General features: G+C 38.7%; 1 protein-coding gene across 5 annotated transcripts in view; it reads left to right on the top strand.

Annotated features, from left to right (window-relative positions):
- Positions 1-1,958: 1,958 nt before the first annotated feature.
- Positions 1,959-22,248, top strand: part of EXOC7 (exocyst complex component 7) — a 32,532-nt gene continuing 12,242 nt past the window's right edge. Inside the window, exons 1-14 of one of the 5 annotated variants that reach the window (XM_053709420.1) lie at positions 1,959-2,107; positions 10,249-10,314; positions 11,533-11,717; positions 13,400-13,505; positions 14,913-15,135; positions 15,486-15,650; positions 15,828-15,839; positions 17,560-17,652; positions 19,394-19,462; positions 19,645-19,790; positions 19,883-20,035; positions 20,110-20,208; positions 20,305-20,367; positions 20,568-20,634. In XM_053709420.1, the coding sequence (XP_053565395.1) occupies positions 2,048-2,107; positions 10,249-10,314; positions 11,533-11,717; positions 13,400-13,505; positions 14,913-15,135; positions 15,486-15,650; positions 15,828-15,839; positions 17,560-17,652; positions 19,394-19,462; positions 19,645-19,790; positions 19,883-20,035; positions 20,110-20,208; positions 20,305-20,367; positions 20,568-20,634 (1,507 nt within the window). In that variant the 5' untranslated portion in view covers positions 1,959-2,047. The remainder of the gene's footprint in view (positions 2,108-10,248; positions 10,315-11,532; positions 11,718-13,399; positions 13,506-14,912; positions 15,136-15,485; positions 15,651-15,827; positions 15,840-17,559; positions 17,653-19,393; positions 19,463-19,644; positions 19,791-19,882; positions 20,036-20,109; positions 20,209-20,304; positions 20,368-20,567; positions 20,635-22,248) is intronic. The other 4 variants (XM_053709391.1, XM_053709412.1, XM_053709397.1 and 1 more) reach the window with 4 other exon arrangements.

Raw genomic sequence — 22,248 nt, forward strand, 5'->3', positions numbered from 1 at the left:
CTTGTGTCCTAATCCTAAGAATCCTTTGGAAAGATCCTTACATTCTTTGGATGTGGTGAGAGCTTTTAAATATTATGTTGAAGCTACTAAAGATTTCAGGAAGACTTCTAGTCTATTTATTATATTTTCTGGTCCTAGGAAAGGTCAGAAGGCCTCTGCTATTTCCTTGGCCTCTTGGTTAAAGCTTTTTGATTCATCAAGCTTATTTGGAGTCGGGTCAAGCCCCGCCTCAGAGAATTATAGCGCATTCTACTAGATCAGTCTCCACTTCGTGGGCTTTTAAGAATGAAGCTTCAGTTGATCAGATTTACAAAGCGGCGACTTGGTCCTCTTTGCATACATTTACTAAATTCTACCGTTTTTATGTATTTGCTTCTTCGGAAGCAGTTTTTGGTAGAAAAGTTCTTCAGGCAGCTGTTTCAGTTTGATTCTTCTGCTTTTGATTTAAGTTTTTTTCTTTCAAAAATGAAAATAAACTTATTTTTTTGGGTTGTGGATTAATTTTTTCAGCGGTATATGGCTGTTTTTATTTTATTCCCTCCCTCTCTAGTGACTTTTGAGTAGATAACTCCACATCTTGGGTATTGATATCCCATATGTCACTAGCTCATGGACTCTTGCCAATTACATGAAAGAAAACATAATTTATGTAAGAACTTACCTGATAAATTCATTTCTTTAATATTGGCAAGAGTCCATGAGGCCCACCCTTTTTATGGTGGTTATGATTTTTTGTATAAAGCACAATTATTTCCAAATTTCCTTTGTTGATGCTTTCTACTCATTTCTTTATCACCCCACTGCTTGTCTATTCGTTAAACTGAATTGTGGGTGTGGTGAGGGGTGTATTTATAGGCATTTTGAGGTTTGGGAAACTTTGCCCCTCCTGGTAGGATTGTATATCCCATATGTCACAAGCTCATGGACTCTTGCCAATATGAAAGAAATGAATTTATCAGGTAAGTTCTTACATAAATTATGTTTTTTTATTATTTTACATTTCAAGGGAAATGAAATCCAAATTTTTTTATGATCCAGCCAGAGCATACAAAAGGTTTGCAATGTATTTCTATTATTACATTTACTTACTGTAGTTCTCATGGTATATATCCCAATGCTGGGGGTTAAACACATATATCTCAATGCTGGGGGTTAAACACATATATCCCAATGCTGGGGGTTAAACACATATATCTCAATGCTGGGGGTTAAACACATATATCCCAATGCTGGGGGTTAAACACATATATCCCAATTCTGGGGGTTAAACACATATATCCCAATGCTGGGGGTTAAACACATATATCTCAATGGTGGGGGTTAAGCACATATATCTCAATGCTGGGGGTTAAACACATATATCAAAATGCTGGGGGTTAAACACATATATCCCAATCCTGGGGGTTAAACACATATATCCCGATGCTGGGGGTTAAACACATATATCCCAATACTGGGGGTTAAACACATATATCCCAATACTGGGGGTTAAACACATATATCCCGATGCTGGGGGTTAAACACATATATCCCGATGCTGGGGGTTAAACACATAGGTACGTACCAGCAACAGAGCAATAATTAAATGTTGTAACATTAATAAAAGCATTTTGTTTTTTGCAACTTTTATATCCCTCATATTTTAAATATAAAACTTTATTTTAAGAAGTTGCTCAGTGTCAGCATTTCTCTCAGAAACTGAGTCATTGGTAGGTCAGGTCACATACAATAAAAATAGGTTGTGTCCTGACGTCTTCCATCCAAAAGAACTTTTCATTTACAAACCTGGGTAATACCTATTACCAATACGCGTAACGCCACTAAATTCTGAGTCACATGATCTGCCAAGCGCATTAAATGCTTCCCGTCATTGCCACCTCCAATATGGCGGTTACGACTACCAGGGGCGGGGTTTAGTGACGGAAGAGATTTAGGACTTCTACGGAAGTGAGGTTTATTGACATCTGAAGCCAGCAGCTGCCAGGAAGGGCGGTAGGGAGGTTTTGCTTCCATCATTATTTTTTGTATCAGTAAATAGCCAAGAGCTATGATACCCACCGAGGAGAGCTCGGGCCGGAAGCGGGCAATAGAAGAGAAGCTCAAGCAGGTTGTTATACAATATATGCATCTGTATGGTGATCTCTGTCATGGGTGTGAGCTACATTGTATTTACTTGCAAGCACAGAGGGTTGTAAGCTATATTAATTCTCTCATGTGTATAAGTTATTTGGTTAGAGATTTCCACTAGGGTATTTTTTATGTTGAGTGGAATAGTTGCTCTTATATAGTGATTCATTTATAACCCTGCATGTGTATATAGTTAAAGGGACAGTCAACCCCCAAAAATGTATTGTTTAAAAAGATAATGCCTTTATTACCCATTCCCCACTTTTGCACAGAAAACATGGTTATATTAAAGGGACACTACACCCAATTTGTTTCTTTTGTGATTCAGATAGAGCATGACGTTTTAAGCAACTTTCTAATTTACTCCTATTATCAAATTTTCTTCATTCTCTTGGTATCTTTGTTTGAAATGCAAGAATGTAAGTTTAGATGCTCTGTGTGTTCTGTGAAGGGACCAAATTTTGTAAAAGAGCGAACCATGTCACTTCCTGTGACGTTTCATCAGCTGTTGCTCTCATTTTGCACAAAATGCGCATGCGTGCCAGCGTCATCACATACCTGGCCGCATACATCACGCTGAAACTATTTAGACTTGTGAAATTCTGAAACCTTTTTATAGCGCATGCGTGGGCTTTTCTATCACGAATGGGGGTGGTTTATGGAACGATGTTTATTCAATACAGTATGTGAATTATGGTGTGAAACACAAATCAATGTATACTTATTTAAAAATATTAATTTATATGTAACCTCAAACATGGAACGATGTGTTTTCGTCCCTGCATGACAAACAGCCACTCGGCTATCGCCACTGCATGTCGTATTTTAAAGTAATCATAAAGTGAAGTGCTTTGAATGCACGCCTTCTTGTTTGTATGCACATCGTTCCATGTTTGAGGTTACATATAAATTAATATTTTTTAATAAGTATACATTGATTTGTGTTTCACACCATAATTCACATACAGCGTTCCATAAACCACCCCCATTCGTGATAGAACAGCCCACGCATGCACTATAACAAGGTTTCAGAATTTCACAAGTCTAAATAGTTTCACCGTGACGTATGCGGCCAGGTATGTGATGACGCTGGCACGCATGCGCATTTTGTGCAAAATGAGAGCAACAGCTGATGAAACGTCACAGGAAGTGACATGGTTCGCTCTTTTTTACAAAGTTCGGTCCCTTCACAGAACACCAGACCATTTTTGGTGAACAACCAGGGTTGTCCTTGCTGATTGGTGGATAAATTAATCCACCAATAAAAAAAAAGTGCTGTCCAGAGTACTGAACCAAGAAAAAAGCTTAGATGCCTTCTTTTTCAAATAAAGATAGCAAAAGAAAGAAGAAAAAATGATAATAGGAGTAAATTAAAAAGTTCCTTAAAATTGCATGCTCTATCTGGATCACGAAAAAAAAATATTATTATATTAATATACTTTTTATCTCTGTGATTACCTTGTATCTAAGCCTCTTCTGACAGCCCCTGATCACATGATTTTTTATCTATTGACTTGCATTTAAGCCAATTAGTGCTGTGGTCTTAGAACCTACGGGTGTGAGCACAATGTTATCTATGTCACACATGAATTAGCACTCTCCTGTTGTAAAAAGCTAATAAAAAAGCACGTGATAAGAGGCTGTCTGTAGTGGCTTAGAAACAGGCAGACATTTAGAGGTTTAAAGGTTATAAAGTATATTAATATAACAATGTTGGTTGTGCAAAGCTAGGGAATGGGTAGTAAAGGCATTGTCTATCTTTTTAAACAACAAAATCTTTTGTGTTGACTGTCCCTTTAAAACTGATTGTAAACTTAAAGGGACAGTTTACTCAAAAATGTCCTCCCCTTTAATTTGTTCCCAATGATCCACTTTACCTGCTGGAGTGTATTAAATTGCTTATAAGTATTTCCATTACCCTTATATTGGCATATGAAATAGATGATTTAGCCTGTGGTATCCACACCCATCCTTTAAAGTTTTTGGCCTTGAGGCCAAGCTGTGTTAACACAGCCAGTAGAAGAAATCACACTCCCAGTGGGTTATAGAAGAGATAAGGTAATAAAATGTTAATTATCCATTGTTCTCCAAGTATTGGTGATTGGTTTATGGACAGATATAAGATAAAGAAGCAGGTGATATGTACACCATGTGATAATGTAACGAGATCTGATTATACCTACAAGCTCAACCCTTTTTATTAGGTTGTGGCTTCAAAACACAAAATCAGCTAATTTATATACACAAATAAGCCTTAAAAAAAGCAAATCTCATGCATTTTATACTCTGCAACTGGTAAAAAAAGTAATTGGAAACACAATTGTATAGTATACTGTCCCTTTAAGCTCTACTCTCAACAATATTTGTAATAAAAAAGTAAATGATGGGCACTTTTATTGATCAAAATGATTGAAGATACTAAAATATATTATTTTCTTATACATTCCGCTGTTCCTACTCCCTCAACGCATAGCCTTTTTCTGTGTAAAATGATTGATCATGCTGTAGCCAATCGTAACGCACCCCTTTGGCGTCAATACCGGGGCAGTTATTATTATATATTTTTTTTTAATGATTCAGATAGAGCATGCAATTTTAAGCAACTTTCTAATTTACTCCTATTATCGATTTTTCTTTGTTCTCTTGCTATCTTTATTTGAAAAGCAGGAATGCAAAGCTTAGGAGCCAGTGTTCTGTATTATTTGCCAACTTCGTTACGTTCCCCTACCTCCGGCCACACCTACCAAATTCTTACAAAGCCGGTTGTTGACGCATGCGCACACCGCAGCATTGCTACAATAAAGTGCAGAATGACACTAAATAGTATGCATGCGCCCATGCCGCAGTCGGCAAATATTACAGAAGCGGGTCAAACACAGTTTTGGCACTAGCTGGGTCAGGTGGCATACAAATTGATTGTCCTTATATTTTCGCAATATACATAGTTACAAGCACTTAGATGTCCCCCAGAGTGTGTGTTTGTAAATATTCATATTATGTAATATAGGTACGATCCATTTGTCTGCCACCCAGCTAGTGCCCAAATTGTGTAGGTCCCCAGAGTGCTTTTAACTATGTATACTGTGAAAACATAAGTACGATCAATTTGTATGTTGGATGTTTTATTTACTCATTGGGCGTACAGAACCTCTCTTTTTTTTGCACGATCAATTTGTATGCCACCTGACCCAGCTAATGCCAAAACTGTGTTTGACCCGCTTTTGTAATATTTGCCGACTACGGAATGGGCGCATGCGTGCTATTTAGTGTCATTCTGCACTTTATTGTAGCAATGCTGCGGTGAGCGCATGCGTCAACAACCGGCTTTGTAAGAATTTGGTAGGCGTGGCCGGAGGTAGGGGAACGTAACGAAGTTGGCAAATAATACAGAACACTGGCTCCTAAGCTTTGCATTCCTGCTTTTCAAATAAAGATAGCAAGAGAACAAAGAAAAATCGATAATAGGAGTAAATTAGAAAGTTGCTTAAAATTGCATGCTCTATCTGAATCATTAAAAAAATATATATAATAACTGCCCCGGTATTGACGCCAAAGGGGTGCGTTATGATTGGCTACAGCATGATCAATCGTAACGCACCCCTTTGTGAAGTGCCGGCTGGGAGGAGTCAGATCTAAATCGGATCAAAGTTAGTATTTAAAATATATAATAAATGTTAAAAAAATATATATGTGTAAACGAAGTAGTAGGAGGCTTCATTCACTTTAAGTTGAAGGGACATTCCAGACAAATTGGAATCCACATGGGTGTATTTAGTGTTGAATATAGGCATTTTTATAATATACATGTATTAGCAAAAATGCTTTTTAATAAAAAGCTATAGCTGTTTCAAAAGTGTAATAAAAGAGTGGTGTACAAACGTACATCCAACCCCACAAGGGGTGCTTCCTACTACCTGTGTACAAAAACAATATTGGTAAAAGAAATACAACTGTTACAAAAAAAAAAAAAAACGAAAACAACTATACATAAGAGTCCATATAATCCAAAAATGGGGCAGCTCTCTGTTGAAGGACGGTCAAATCCTGGTATGTCATGATCTGCAGAAAAAGAACAAAAGGGGCCACCATGGCCTGGTACCACCAAAACAGATATAAAAGGATGCAAGAAAACATATATACTCACAAACAAAAAGCACCCAGGTGCTAATGGGGCAGACTGGAACTTCGCAGTGGTCTTCTCACTGTGTGCGACTGTGTGTGTTTCAAAAGTGCATTTAAGTATGCACTGTGCACCAGCATTTTAAACACAGCACTTGGTCAGAGAGCCTAAGATGCTTGTACCATCTGGTAATGACTCAATTTGTTAATTGCTGACATGATACAAGCCCCACTGGCGCTCTGAGCAGCTGCAGTATTTAAAATGCTGGTGTACTGAGAATATCCGGTTATGCTTCACATGCACGTGCAGAGAAAAGTGTTAGCACTATAACTGTGATAACTTATACTAGAAGCATTTTTGCCAATACATGTATACTGCAATAATGCTTCTATAAAAATATGTAAATCATCTACGTGCTATTAAGTTTTGACCGGAATGTCCCTTTTAATCTTGCTGGATAAGGTTATGAAGATAATTATGCATTACATAAATTGTTGTTATAAATTAACCTGGTGTCAGAGCAATGATGATTTAACAGAGGATATCCATCTGAAAGGTTGAGGCCTTCACAATTTGTTTAGTGTTCTCAAGTGTAGAAATATTGAGAACTGAACTGTCATTTATGGGAACTATGAAGAGACTGGAATAAAACCACCGGCTATGTTCTGAAGGAGAAACATCGCAAGATTCACAGGGATACAAAAACCATGAAGGACAGCTCAAAAAACCCTTCTTTATAGCAGGTCCTGAAGGGCTAAGAAAAGGAAGACTTTTTGTGGTGCAAGCCTGACCAAGTCTGCACTGTAATCCTGGGATTGTTTGCCTATGGATTCACCAAACATAAAAACTGTGTTTGCTGAGAATATCTTGAAGTAGAAGTCTGCATATACAGAGTCTGAGCACCAGGCATCCATTGGCGTCACCCAGAGACAGAACTTTTCTTCACTTTCTGCATTGAGATTTTTTTACTGAAAAATGTCTGTAGAGCTGCAACAACTAATCGGCATAATCGTTAGTTGCAGCCCTAAATGTCTGCAGGTCATTTTGTAATAAAATTCAATTTTAAATTAAGCTGTTACACTAAAGCACCAGTTCAATTGTAATGTGTTGATTACCTGGAGAAAAAAACAAGTTTTAAAGTTTTATAATATAGTGAAGCAGTTGAAAACTGCATTGCAAATTAGGTGCAGATAATAAAAAAAAAAAAAAAAAGACATTTTGTTAAATAGACAGTCTACATTTTTTATTTTAAAAAGATAGATAATCCTTTTATTACCCACTCCCCAGTTTTGCACAACCAAAACAGTTACAGGTGGCCCTCGTTTAACAACGGTTCAATTTACACCGTTTCAGAATAACAACCTTTTTTTCCAGTCATGTAACTGCTATTGAAAAGCATTGAGAAGCAGTGCATTGATTAAAATAGCCAGTAGGTGGAGCTGTCTGCTTGTGTTGCAGCAAAGCCAAGCAAGCTGAAATTAATCAGTTTAACCAGAGCTGAGCTATCGAGCAGATTTCAAAAGAACAAGATCTTCCTGTCTATAAATCAGTCCAGATTGGAATGCATAGAAAGAACTGTTTGCAGAAAAATGCAAGTGAAGTCTGTGTTGTGTGATTATTTTATTAGGTTTATAATGCTGTTTATCATTTAAAGTCTTCATTTCAAAGCTTTAAAAATAATGTATTAGATGTTACTTATGACAATTTGAGAGGGGCCTGGAACCTAACTCCTTCACTTCCCATTGACTTACATTATAAACTGGGTTTCAATTTACAACGATTTCGATTTACAACCATTCCCTCTGGAACCTAACTGAGGGCTACCTGTATATTAAAACACTTTTTACCTCTGCGATTACCTTGTATCTAAGCATTTTCTGACAGCCCCCTAATCACATGACTTTTTATTTATTATCTGTTGACTTGCATTTTAACCAATTAGTGCTGTGTTGTGCTAACTCTTAAATAACTCCCTGAGCATGAGCACAATGTTATCTATATGGCTCACGCGAACTAGCACTCCTGTTGTGAAAAGCATTCTGATAAGAGGCGGCCCTCAAGGGCTTAGAAAATAGCATATGAGCCTACCTAGGTTTAGCTTTTAACTAAGAATACCAAGAGAACAAAGCAAATTTGATGTTAAAAGTAAATTGGAAAGTTGTTTAAAATGACATGCCCTATCTGATTCATGGAAGTTTAATTTTGACTAGACTGTCCGTTTTTTAAGTTTTTAAAATTTCTTTTTGAATAAATTTGTTTCTTTTTCTCTTGACCTAACATCACAAGGTAGAAATGTAGCAATAAAAAGGTGCATTGCTCACAAGAACATCTTACATTCAGAAGTCATATCTTTTCAAGCCGGGAAAGGCTAGAGGGCGGGGTTGAAAAAATCCCTGAGAGACAGTCAACAATAAATGCACTGCTGCTTTGCAGCGCTGCTCCATATTTGACTGTTCTCTTTGAACAGATGCTCTGTGTTAAGGAAAACTTACACTGTGCAGCCAGAGCACAGCTCTGTTTAAAGAGAACCGTCTAATGTGGAGCAGCGCTGCAAAGTGAAAGTGCTAACAGTTCCTGCATGTGTCCCATTCTTTCTGCAGACATGCTGCATTTTCTGCAATGACATCTCAGATCACAGCATGTTCTGCCTTGGGGGGCGTCACCTAGGTAGTCTTCATGCAAGACTTAGTAACAGATTACCAGAAATACTTATCAACCTGTTCAGAGAACTCCCCTTATACACAGTATATCACGAGGAAGGAAAGTGCTCTTACTGATTTAATAATATGTATTTACAGGGAAAGTATTTTATTTCAGCCAAAGGGGTCATCATTCATAAGCAGATGCCAAGATCCTTAAGGCATAAGACCACTTGAGTCTGAGCAATAAAGTCTCACAGCTACCACCAAAACTAGTAAAGGGGTAATGCAAGGAGGGTCCATATTTTTCTGGGCATTTACAAGCGTATGTGTATAATAGTCTGTAATTAAGTGATGGCTGACACACGATACAGGGCAGGGAAATAGAAGCAATCTTGAAATTTCTTAGAACAAAAGTCTACTGAACATGTGAAATTCAGAGTATGTTATTTCATATTTGTTTTATTGTGCATTATGCAACTATACTGTATTTAATGGTTTCTTTTATATCCTTTAAAATATTTTATGGGGATTTAATTTTGCATTTCATGATAATTTCTAGCTCTAAGGTACGTGAACTATTGTGTTTGGGTACATAAATATTATATGGTGTTTCTTACTGATAATGTCAGTCTTATCCCTTCCTTTGAATAGTTGATATGATTATGCATATTTATATTCTAGATACTTCTTGCATGTTTTAAGTAACTTGGAAACTTTGAGGGCATTGTAGTTGCATTCAACCCTAAACTGGAACTCGTATGTGTTTAAAAAGGGTTAACACACAAAGCCAGTGAGCCAATTGGCAGCCGTAGTCACATGACCCTGCCAATAACCAACTTTATTCAGCTCAGGAGCCGCAGTGCTTGCTGGCATTTGCACCCAGTGTAGTTGTTAATTTTCTACTTCCGGTAAGGCATGTTAAAGCGTCTGTAACGGAACTCTGTAAAGCTGCAACCTGGAGTTTGCTGCATACTTTCAAGAAACAGGTGATGCAGTTCATATTTCAAATGGACCACACACTACAGCAAGAGTGACCTAAGAATAGAGTAGCACTTATTGTTAACATTTCAAGCTATGTAACTGCTTGTTGCTAATACATATAGGCATCATAAGAAAGTTATATTTAATAAAACTATATATTTGTGTGTGTATGTATATATGTGTGTATGTGTATGTGTATATATATATATATATATATATATACATACATACATACATACATACATACATACATACATACATACACACACACCTGCTTTATGTTTTCCTTTGCAGTTTATAAGCATCGGCCTTACATAATTTGTATTCTCCTCTCACTGTGTTTCCTTGGCTGTCTTTTTTTTTTTTTCTCACTTGCAGGAGGAGGAAACTTTAAATTTTATTAGAGAGAGTTTGGACAAAAGTGACCAGCTGACAAACAACATGGTGAGTTTAAAAAAATAAATTTTACCTGCTGCAGTGTATTATATTGTTTACAAATAGATCCTTTAACTTTCTATCAGCATTTGAAATAACTGGATTTTGCATGTGGTATCGCTTCATATACTTAGTTTCTATGCTATAAAAAAAAAACTGGGCAAACATAGCCAGCAGAAGAAATTACACTCCCAGTGGGAGGTAGGAAAGAAAAGAAATAAAATGTTAATTTCTTATTGTTCTCTCTAAGTATTGGGATCTGGTCTACAAGTAGAAAGAAGATAGGTAGCATTTGTGTGTACATAAAGTGATACCATAAGACGATCTGATTTCCATGCCAGCTTAAACTATTTTGATGGTACAGCATCTTCATAATTTGAGTGAATTGTTGCACTTGTGGATGAGAGTGGTTGACTTTGGCAGAAAAACATCTCTAAGCTACAAATCTATGACCTTTATACATTTTGTTAATCAGACTTTGATACTGTTTAGTTAATACCATCAGGTAGGTATGAGTACGTAACAACCTTACTGAAATAGACGTATTCCACAATTTGCAGCTGTACAACAAACTCATCTGGGCTTGGAGCTTAGGACCAACTAAATGGTTAGTTTTCATATGTTGTAAGTGCGCTGGTGGAGTGTGGACCAGTTTGCTTGTCTGTGGTTCCTACTTTTACTGGCCACCCATATATAACAATCAGTCCTTGTGGTCCCCAGTCCTTTCATTACATAGACCACAGTTTGACTGCCTAGAATATATTTATTTTATTTCTGTACATACCCAAATGAATATACAGCTCAGATTTCTAACAAATCAGCAGTTATCACATACTTCCAGTTTGGTTACTACTGTTTGCTGCTCCTTCCAAGCTTTGACCAAGTGATAGAGGAGCCAGGTAGGGTTTCCTATTCTTAATGGTCATTTTATGAAAAGCAGGTAGGAAGTGGATATGTTGTAGTGGTTAACGGTTGCTTGAGCAATTGCATATTTAGAATGAAGTCTGGAACAAAGGTGGATAAAATGATTGGGATATTGTGAACAAATTAATTTGAGTGGTTGGGGTATGGGGAATAAAATCATGAGGGCATGGGGTATTGGGAACAAGAGTTGCTTAAGGATATTGATATTAAACATTTTGTTAGTTGGAATCTCCTATGTAGTAGGGAGAGGGGCATTATGAAAGATGGTGTTGCTTACAAAATACATTGTCTTCATCCCCTTAGGTTTCCATTCTGTCCTCTTTTGAGAGCCGTCTCATGAAGTTGGAAAATTCCATCATTCCAGTGCACAAGCAGACAGAGACCCTCCAGCGCCTACAGGAGAACGTGGAACGTACTTTGTCTTGCCTGGACCATGTGATCAGTTACTATCATGTTGCTACGGAGACAGAGAGAGTCATCAGGGAAGGGTGAGGATGGAGTTTTGTGTCTAATGAAGGCAATCTCTTTACACTAATAATTAATGACTGATCATAAATACAAGGATAGTGGGTAATAATTAGTTGTGTGCACAGCAAGAAACTAGTTAGTAGGAGTCAGTTGCTAATTTATTTATTTTTCTTGACCAGTTTCATATGGTATGATTTTTTTTCATCCAATAGTTCATTTTCTTTTCAAATAAAATCATAATTGCCCTTTTCAGTCTCAGTGTTTAACATCTAACACTGCAACATGATGCTGCATCAATGTTTTATTTATACTGAAAACATAGTTTGGGTTTTAAAACATAAATATTATGTGGACTTCCGGTAGCGGCCATCTTGCAAGTTGCAAATTAATCCGGCTCCTAAAGAGGCCTACACAATTCACTGAAAAAGAGTTTGAAAACCACCTCCATAAGTGTTACTTGCACAAATTGCTGAAGAGATACAGATTGGATTGGTATGAATACCTCAACATCTGGTGGCCTCCGGATAGAGAATAGTGAACAGCAAGGGCCTGCATTGTGCTAGATGTCAGGTTTTACTGGTGGGGCACCGCCAAGTAAGCCCACAGCCGTACCCCCTCTTAGTGAATGGTTTGCTATGCACTATCTTTTTTATGCTTATAATAGAGGAGACCTGTGTGTCAATTGTAAAAGAGCTTGCTAAGCTCCTAAATGGTCGTCGGCAAGCTTTCAAAGAGAAAATAGATGGCACAATCCTGAGAATGCTTTGCAGACACTTTTTTTTTGGGTGAGTTAGAAGCAACATGAGCCTGCAAGATACCAAGCTGTCACTTTGGATTCTGAACTAGAGAAGAGTGAGCTTGATAATGTATGTTCAGTATAGACCGGCCACTGCCTCAATTTGTCCGTTACGACTAACTGTTTTATCTGCTATTAAAGATCTACTATCTATGTACTTAGAGGAATATGACCTCGCTAATTCTCCTCTAGTGGATACAAGCCCTGAGGGATAGCTGGAGCCAATTGCTACAAATAAGCATGTTGTGCACAAGCCGCTACAGAATATTCTGGAGCTTGTGAGATATGTGTGGACAGACGAGCTATACTTTAAAGCTGCGAGTTAAACAGAGAGCTGCCACCATTAGTAGTAAAAAAAAGCCAGTTATTAACACCTTACTGACTGGATCGCTTAACCAGCTGATTGGTGGTAATGCTGCACCCTTGGAGTCCTGTGATTATTACCTTGAGAAGGTGACCAGAGATCCTGGATCGCTTATTGTCTCTGTGAAAGAAATTATCAGCCTGCGGGCCGCTCATGCTAAGATATTGCAGAATTATCTTTGCTGACAACTGGCTGTATAGGTTAGGCAGGAGGTGTTAGGTTTTGCATCTTGGACTTCTATTCCTTTTTAAAGACCTAATGCTGCTTTTAATTTATTCATTTTTGGGAACTATTAGACTGTTTGCTATTAAGGAACTCCTATAAAACGGTTTCTGCTGCCGAGGCAATTTCGTAAGGGATATGTGCATGTTATTAACTTTGGTAATGCCAACATTATAAGCCTGGACTCGATAAATACAGTATGTGTGTAAATCACCATAGAACAGGCTAACAATAGTATTGAGCCAGTTGTTCGTTCCTGTGAGTGTGCTTCTCTGTGTGTGTGTATATACAAATGACTTTGTATTTTATTTTGTGATCAGACCCTCTGGGCGACTTGAGGAATATCTGAACTGCATTGCTAAAATCCAGAAGGCTGTGGAGTATTTCCAGGACAACAATCCTGATAGCCCGGAGCTGAACAGAGTGGTATGTTCTGCAGCACCTCCCCCAAGGAGCTCTATCTTGTCTTCTCCATCACTGATGAAGTTTTTGCTCCTACTGTACTTGTTTAAATTGTGAGCTGTCTCTAGAGTAGGCCCCTTAAACCCTTTTATTTCAGTCTGCCTATCCCTGTTTTTTTCTGTTGTTAATCCCCAAGTGTTGCCATATTGAATTTGCTTTTGTGCTACAAATAAGAATGATCAACGTAATTCAATTTTCATTATAATAGTCTCTAAAATCTTGCAAGTGCCAAGGGGTAAGTCATGCCATTAACATTATTGTACTGTAAAATAATTAAATGAAAGCTAATGTATGAATGGTTTAATGAGAGAGCTAGTACGAGGAGTTTACCACTACAGTACTAGTTCCTGACTTGTAATTACAGTCAAACAAAATCTGATGGAGACCCAGGTTCTAATGTAAATGGTTCATAACTCTCGGATATATTGTTTCACTCACAGGGAAAGGAACTTGAATACCTTACTAAATATCGCTTCCCAAATAGAAACTGAGCTAAGAAAAAAAAAAAAAACTTAATACTGCAACAGCACGACCAACGACTTGTCAATGGGGAAACATTGACATTGTATGAGACCTATAGAGCTTCATTGACATGTTTTGCCTCTGTAATGAGAACTATCATAGACAATTTGCTGTTACATTTACAGTTTATTTAAATATTTCATTAACCAATTATATCCCATGTTTTTTCGCATACTATCCAATATGGGTATCAGACAATCCGTTTCTAGCATTCAGCATCTACTAGCAGTAAGATATACTAGAATATGACAGCTTCACATTTGTCTACAACACTGTATCCCCAGTATTTTATTCTTTAATTGTTATGTGTTGTTATCCATGTGGTTTGTGTCATATGACTGTGAAATGAGATCTGTTATATAATCTAGAGCAGTGTTTTTCAACCAGTGTGCCGTGGCACACTAGTGTGCCGTGAGAGATCCTCAGGTGTGCCACGGCAAACTGACCACAGTGTGACATTTTTTAAATTTTGCTTGTTTTTTACTCTGGGACTTTTCCCAGTGCAGGGGTGTCCCTCTTTAAAATTTTGGAATATTGGGAGGTATGTGACAGGTTCATCAGGCATTGTTTACAACCATTACATATTGAAATTAATTCACAGACAATCATTATGATTGTTTGTGAATGAATGTCAATATGTCATGTATAGTTTGTAGGAGGCATGGCATGACAGCACAGTACAGTATGTGTGTATATATATATTGTAATAGGCTAGAATGTGTGATTTTGTAAAATTTTGGGATGGTGGTGTGCCGCAGGATTTTTTAATGTAAAAAGGTGTGCCACGGCAAAAAAAGGTTGAAAATCACTGATCTAGAGCTAAGCATGTTGTCCTCCATTTCTGTGCAGAAATCCCTGTTTGAGAGAGGAAAAGAGTCATTAGACACCGAGTTCCGGAGCCTCCTTCAAAGACACAGTAAACCGGTACCACCTATCCTCATCTTGGATCTGATTGGCTCTGATGAGGAAATTGAGGGACAGGAAGATGGGGTTATTGAGCATCTCCCAGAGGGAATCCTGCAGGATGTGATTCGTATCTCACAGTGGCTGGTTGAGTATGGAAGGAACCAAGGTAAGAAAGGATTCCTATAATGCAAACAACACTCTATTGTGGTCCAGCAAGCTTGAGTGTAATGTAGCACAGCCCAAGAGCCAATGTTCATCTGCCCAAACTGGTGTTACTCCATTTTATTTTGCTCTTGATCTCTCTTCTCTCCTTTTCTCCTGTCCTTTATTTCTCTCCTGTTCTTTTACACCAATCACCAATCAATTTCCTAGCTCCAGTTCCTCCCTCTGTTTTTCTCATTATTGCTTCTCAATACACTTTATCAACCTTGTTCACTAGCAGTTTTATTAATTCTATTTCTCACCTTCCCCATGTTGCCTCTCTGTGGCTTACTCCTCTTTTCATCTCCCCCATAGATTTTATGACTGTTTACTACCAGATACGCTCAAGCCAGCTGGACAGGTCTCTAAAAGGTCTAAAGGAGCACTTCCGAAAGAACAGCTCCTCCTCAGTTCCCTATTCCCCTGCAGTGCAGAACAAGAGGAAGGACACCCCCACCAAGAAGCCAGTCAAAAGGCCAGGTCAGATAGGAACTAGCATGGAAGGGATGGGGCTACTTCTAGGATCTTCTTATCATTGTAGAGCACTTGTAGGTCTAGAACTAGCAAATTATTTTGAGGAAGCGCTGTTGGTATTTATTTGTTCCTTGTGAAGTATTGACAGAAATGTGTTTCCTCTCTCTTATGTCCTGACATCAGTCTTCATCCCAGGTAAAATAAATAAAGCGTTTTGCTCCAGCTCAGCATTGCATTGCACATTAACTTTTGCAGAACATGCGTGTGCAGCTTATTGTAACGTGCCAGGCATTGTATAACACTTCCAGCCAGCTTCATCATATTTAGATGTTATTTTGTTTGTTCTGTCACTTGCCTAAGGTAAAGTTTTCCTGTCTCTCTTGTCATGAAGTTTAATAAATGTTCACATAACTTTTAACCCTTGTTTTGCCAGCCTACAGCCTCCACCGAGATCAGGTTCTCCAAGTGTCTACAGCTTGTGGGTGGGAGAGGGAACCATGTGCGATGTGACACTCTGCACCCCCTTTCCCTCACTCTGGTGGACTAAAATTTCTCCTCTGATAATTTGGTTACTAATTTACCCCACTGCATGCTGGGAACTTAAGTGTAGACTGTAAGGCATTAATTATACTCAGTGAGCACTGCACTGCTGCAGAGTTTCCCTATTACTATCCTGTGTGTCCCCCTGTTTTCCTGTAACAAAATTTGACAGTTACTGTCTCTGATGACTGTGTGCTTTGACCTATTGTAGTATATATGTTGCAATTACAGTCCCTGAGAAATGTGTGCTGAGATCTCTCTGGAAGTGTATCATCTCTCTCTTGCCCCAGTGTGGCATCTTTCTTTCCACCGTGTGAACATTACTGTTATGTATTGTGTGTGGCCTCTCTCTAGCCGCAATGTGTGCATTGCTGTTCTCTCCCTATTAGCCACAGTGTGTGTATCATTGTTTTTTCCCTATCTTGCTGAAGTGTGTGTATTGCTGTTTTCACTCTGTTACCGCAGTGTGTGCATCTAATTTTTTTTCCCCATCTTGCCACAGTGTGTATCATTGTTTTTCCCTATCTTGCCACAGTGTGTACATTGCTGTTCTCTCTCTATTTTGCCGCAGTGTGTACATCGTTTTTTTCCCTATCTTGCCGCAGTGTTTGTAGCATTGGTTTTTCCCTATCTTACCGCAGTGTTTGTAGCATTGGTTTTTCCCTATCTTGCCGCAGTGTTTGTAGCATTGGTTTTTCCCTATTTTGCCGCAGTCTGTGTAGCATTGGTTTTTCACTATCTTGCCGCAGTCTGTGTAGCATTGGTTTTTCACTATCTTGCCGCAGTGTTTGTAGCATTGGTTTTTCCCTAGCTTGCCGCAGTGTTTGTAGCATTGGTTTTTCCCTAGCTTGCCGCAGTGTTTGTAGCATTGGTTTTTCCCTAGCTTGCCGCAGTGTTTGTAGCATTGGTTTTTCCCTAGCTTGCCGCAGTGTGTGTAGCATTGGTTTTTCCCTAGCTTGCTGCAGTGTGTGCATCGCTGTTATTTACCTGAGAGTGTGCAGCCTCCTTTCTGTTACTGAGTACTAGTTATTGTCCCTGGGTATCCTGTAGCCACTACAGTGTAACAAACTAGACTGCTCTGATTTTATTATACCAGTTGTAAACTTGAGAAATTAATTCCAGTCACTATTTATTGGTTTAGTTCCCTCTCAAGCTTCCCAGCATGCCGTGGGGTGTAGAGGTGGTGGCGCTGCAATTCTCTTGCTAAACTTTGTGGCATCTAACCTTTTGCTGTAATAACACAATCTGGGGTTTCTGCATTTTTTAACGTCCTTGTGAAGTTATCTCTAGCTTCTGGGTGTACTTGGTGTTTTTCCTGCTCACTCTTTGGTCTTGTCTCTTGCCCTCCTGTTTTCTGCTCTCCTCTTGGTGACAGGAACTATCCGCAAGGCTCAGAATCTCCTCAAACAATACTCGCAGCACGGGCTGGATGGGAAAAAGGGAGGGTCCGGCCTCGGAGTCTTAGAAGGTAATCACATTATAGTTTAGGATGTCCAGGTACCAAGCTGAATTTGGATCTCACATCAAGACACAAACTAGTCACATCTTGATTGGAGAAACAAGAACTGAAATAGCTCAAAGATTTTGCTTGGTGTATTGGTTGAAGGCAGCTACATCCTTCTATTGAGATTTTTCATTTATAAAATGTAATATACTATTTATATAGTAAAATCAGGTAGTTCATTAACTCAAATCTCAGGCACAGAATTTAAAAACAAAATGGCAGCTGGGTGTCTGGCTATAAAGCCATCTCAAATTCTGTTAATTTATTGTTGGGCTCTGTTTGGTGCATATTCTATAAAGCAGAGATGCCCAAACTGTGTTGTGGGGTCCACATCAGCCTCTCAATGGTTTTTGTGTGGCACTAAGCACCTCTGGGCAAAAAGACATTTAAGGATGGTGATATAGGTAGAACTGTTGAACTGCATAACCCACAAAGGAATAATAAAAAGACAATGCATTAGCACTTGCTATGGATTTCATATAAGTGGCAGATTTATACACTGAACTCTTGCACAGGCTCAGTAGGAACTGGTGCACAGTTTGATAATGGAGTCAAATAGGACAGGTTTTTTATTTTTTTATTTCATGCCCTATCTGAATCATGAAAGTTACTCTTTTACTTTATTATCCCTTTAATAATTTGATATTGGATAAGTAATTCCACACTTCTCATTAAGTAATTTAGAGCATGTGTATTTGTACCACAGTTTGTAAATTTCAATAGTATAATACAGTAGAATTCATTAAAGGGACAGTCTACTCCAGAATTGTTATTGTTTAAAAAGATAGATATTCCCTTTATTACCCATTCCCCAGTTTTGCATAACCAACACTGTTATAGAAATATACTTTTTACCTCTGTGATTACTTTGTATCTAAGCCTCTGCAATCTGCCCCCTTATTTCAGTGCTTTTGACAGAATTGCATATTAGCCAACCAGTGCTGACTTATAAATAACTCCAAGCGAGTGAGCACAATGTAATCTATATGGCACACGTTAACTAGCGCTGTCTAGCTGTGAAAAGCTGTCAAAATGCACTGAGATAAGAGGTGGCCTTCAAGGGCTTAGAAATTAGCATATGAGCCTACCTAAGTTTAGGTTTCATCAAAGAATACCAAGAGAACAAAGCAAATTTAATGATAAAAGTAAATTGGAAAGTTGTTTAAATTTGCATGCCCTATCTAAATCATGAAAGTTTTTAATTTTGTAACGTTTAACAAATGTGGTTCTAAAAGAATAAACTGTTTATATTCACATTTAAATGTGATTATAAACTAATTGTATTTTGAGGCGTCAGTTTTGCTTAATTGAGTATAATGTGATGTGTCTACCAGCTAATGTCATTTTAATGATCAGCCGCCATATAAAAAAGTTTGGGCACCTCTACTAAGCAGCCAAAGACCAGAATTACCTATGGGTAAGAATAGGAAGGTTAATTCTATAAATGGCACCCTTTCTTGTTCTATAACAAATGGAACAAGGTCTTTGTGGCCTCCTTAGAAGGATGTAGCCTGCAGGATTTTGTGTGTTATATGCACTTTAATATATGGGTTGGTCATCTCCTGCATCTTCCCACCTTTACCTCCTCACTTCACACACTCCCACCCCCTTTTTGGACACCGGACAACCCCTCGGAATGGTCCAGGCCTCCCTATTTTTCATGCCAGATAACCCTGTACCCTGCCTCCCCCTCCACACCAAGCAGGTCATGAACAGGACTCACGTGGCCGATACCATGGAGAGGCCATGGGAGATAAACACGGGCCGGCATCTGGTAAGTACAGGGAGACCCCACATATTACCTTTTATCGGAACTGGTATTTCAATAGATCTCTGACTCATGTTGAGTTTGGTGTGTTTTCCTTTTCATGGTGAACTGGTTTTTTGGTTTTGGGATGCTCTATTCTGAGAATTTCTTTTTTAAGTCTCCATGTAACTCCTCATGTTCATTTCTAGGGAAGGAAGACATGTTGGACCTGGAGATTGACACCTACGTTTACTGCATTAGCGCCTTTGTCCGCTTGGCACAGAGTGAATACCTGCTCCTTATGGACATAATTCCTGAGCATCACCAAAAGAAGACATTTGACTCTCTCATCCAGGTCAGCAATGTACTAAAAAATTGCAACCATAAGTGGTATTTCTGGGGGAAGATACCCTGATTTGTGGCATTTATTCTCCTTCCTTTCTCTAGGAATCTTTGGATAATCTGATTTTGGAGGGGGAGAATATTGTGTTGGCTGCCAAGAAAGCCAACTCCCGGCACGATTTCACTTCTGTCCTAAGCATCTTTCCCATACTCCGCCACCTCAAGCTCACTAAACCTGACTTCGATAAAGTTTTGCAGGTTAGTGCTGTCCCTGTATTGTGAAGGGGTTATATCTCCATTCACCTATCACTGATCCTCTGCATCTTCTCCAGGGGACAGCAGCCAGCACCAAGAACAAACTACCCAACATCATAACCTCAATAGAGACAACTGGAGCCAAAGCACTGGAAGACTTTGCAGATAGTATCAAGGTATCTCATCCAGATTGGTTAACAAACAAGCTAACTTTAGGGGTAAGTTAATAGTTTGAGAACCAACCTACAAAATGGTCTTTCTGTTGTCCCCAGAATGACCCTGATAAGGAGAATAGTATGTCCAAAGATGGGACTGTGCATGAATTGACCAGTAACGTGAGTATTTGGAGGGCAGATGAAACTGGACGTACTACTGCATACTTGTGTGATTGTAGTTCTTCTAGTAGGAGTAGTCTGTGCTTGTGCATTACATTGGATCTCTGGATTGTGTTTATATGTGATAAATATTATGTATATATGTTGTGTGATTTGCCTTGTTACTTGGTATAGTGATTTATTTAGACCTCTCTTTGTAGGCTATTCTGTTCTTACAGCAGCTACTGGAGTTTCAGGAGACAGCGGGGGCCATGCTTGCTTCACAAGGTAACCTGCCTGCCTATAATCCCTTTACCCTGCGGACTCCTATTGTCCTTTCTGTGTGGTCACAGCTCCTCATCTCCATGGATACAATCATTTCAGTATGGTGCACTTGTGTCTTCATTCACCTGCTCTCCCCATTCGCTAATAAATGGCGTTCTCTTGTTTTCAGTGATTTTCACTCTGACACTTTCACTGTTAGGTTTCCACTTTACCTCACTTCTTTCTCCGTTTTTGTTCTCATTCTCCTCCTCCCATTACCGGTTTAACGTTCCTTTTTTTTTTTACCTGTAGTATATTTTTGCTTTCACTTTGTCTTCTCTTTATAGTGCACTAAACAAATCTTCTGTTGATCTCCATCTTATCTCTTCCCATGTGGCTTTTACCCTCCCACCCTGCCTTATCACCCCTCTTTCTTTACCCTTTTTCTGTCTATTTTTCCTTTCCCCAATTGTTTTTCCTTTTTTCCTCTCCCCACGTCTTTCTAACCTAAATACACCCACCTTTCTCGCTCTGCTTTTTTCTTCCTGCTTCTTTACCAATAGTTCTTGGGGACACTTACAATATTCCTATTGATCCTAGAGGTAAGCAGTGTAATGCGGTCGTTCTGTGCCATGCTGCCATTTTGCGTATTTTTGTTTTTTACTCATTGACCTTTTGTGCTGGCTTCCAGCAGATCACGTATGAATGATTGTTTTGAAAATAAATATTTAGCATTTTTATTATTTTTTTTAAGTCTTTTTGATCATCTATGAGACACGTAATTGTTGCATAAGAAATATTTAACATTCCAAACTGTTATATACTGTTCCAATGTGTGACTGATGACGGTCCGGAAAAGTCTGTCCATGTTTGTGTTTATTTTAGAGTTTCTTTGGGGCACTGTTGCTTGCATATAACTGCATTTAACCACTGCAAATGTGTTAAATACATAGTTAAAGTCTGCTTTAGACCAGCAATACACTGTTGGGAAATACCTGAACACAGGGATTGAGTCCATGATGGAGGATTTTGTCATGTTCATATGTGGTGTAGACGTAATTTATATGCAAGCAACAGAGCTTTAATAAATTTGTTCAAACACATTTGAGCATCTTCTTAGTGCACGTTTATGCCCCTTTAACTAGACTTATCTCTGTAGAAAAGGCTCACTGACCCTCTTCTACAACGTATTCTGCCCCAGGTCCTAATTAATCTCCAGATCAGACCCACATGACTCCTCTGCTCTCCTGCCCATAATCAGATCCTTCTCATCTGACACCTCCTCCTCAGATTAGACCCATATGCCCCTCCAAATCATAGTTGTTCCCCTTCTCCTGGCTGTATTTGTCCAGTTTGTAGCAGTTATCAATCATCCTCCAGTTCAGTCAGCTGTCAGATCAGACCAGAGTTACTGTTTCACACAAGGTTAAATCCACCTGTTCCCCTCACTTCAGATTGACTTAACCTGTACTTTACACTCTAGAGTAGGTTCCCATCTCCTGAGACGTTGTCTGTTCAGATCTCACCAATGCTTTAAGACCACTATGTATCTTGTTTCTTTAGTTGGCTACACCACACCACGTTTTCTGTAAAGTACAGTCTTCTCATGCTTGGAATATGGGTCATGGTAGCTCATCC

Source organism: Bombina bombina, chromosome 1 (genome assembly GCF_027579735.1).
Source record: "Bombina bombina isolate aBomBom1 chromosome 1, aBomBom1.pri, whole genome shotgun sequence".
In the NCBI taxonomy this organism is placed as follows: Eukaryota; Metazoa; Chordata; class Amphibia; order Anura; family Bombinatoridae; genus Bombina; species Bombina bombina.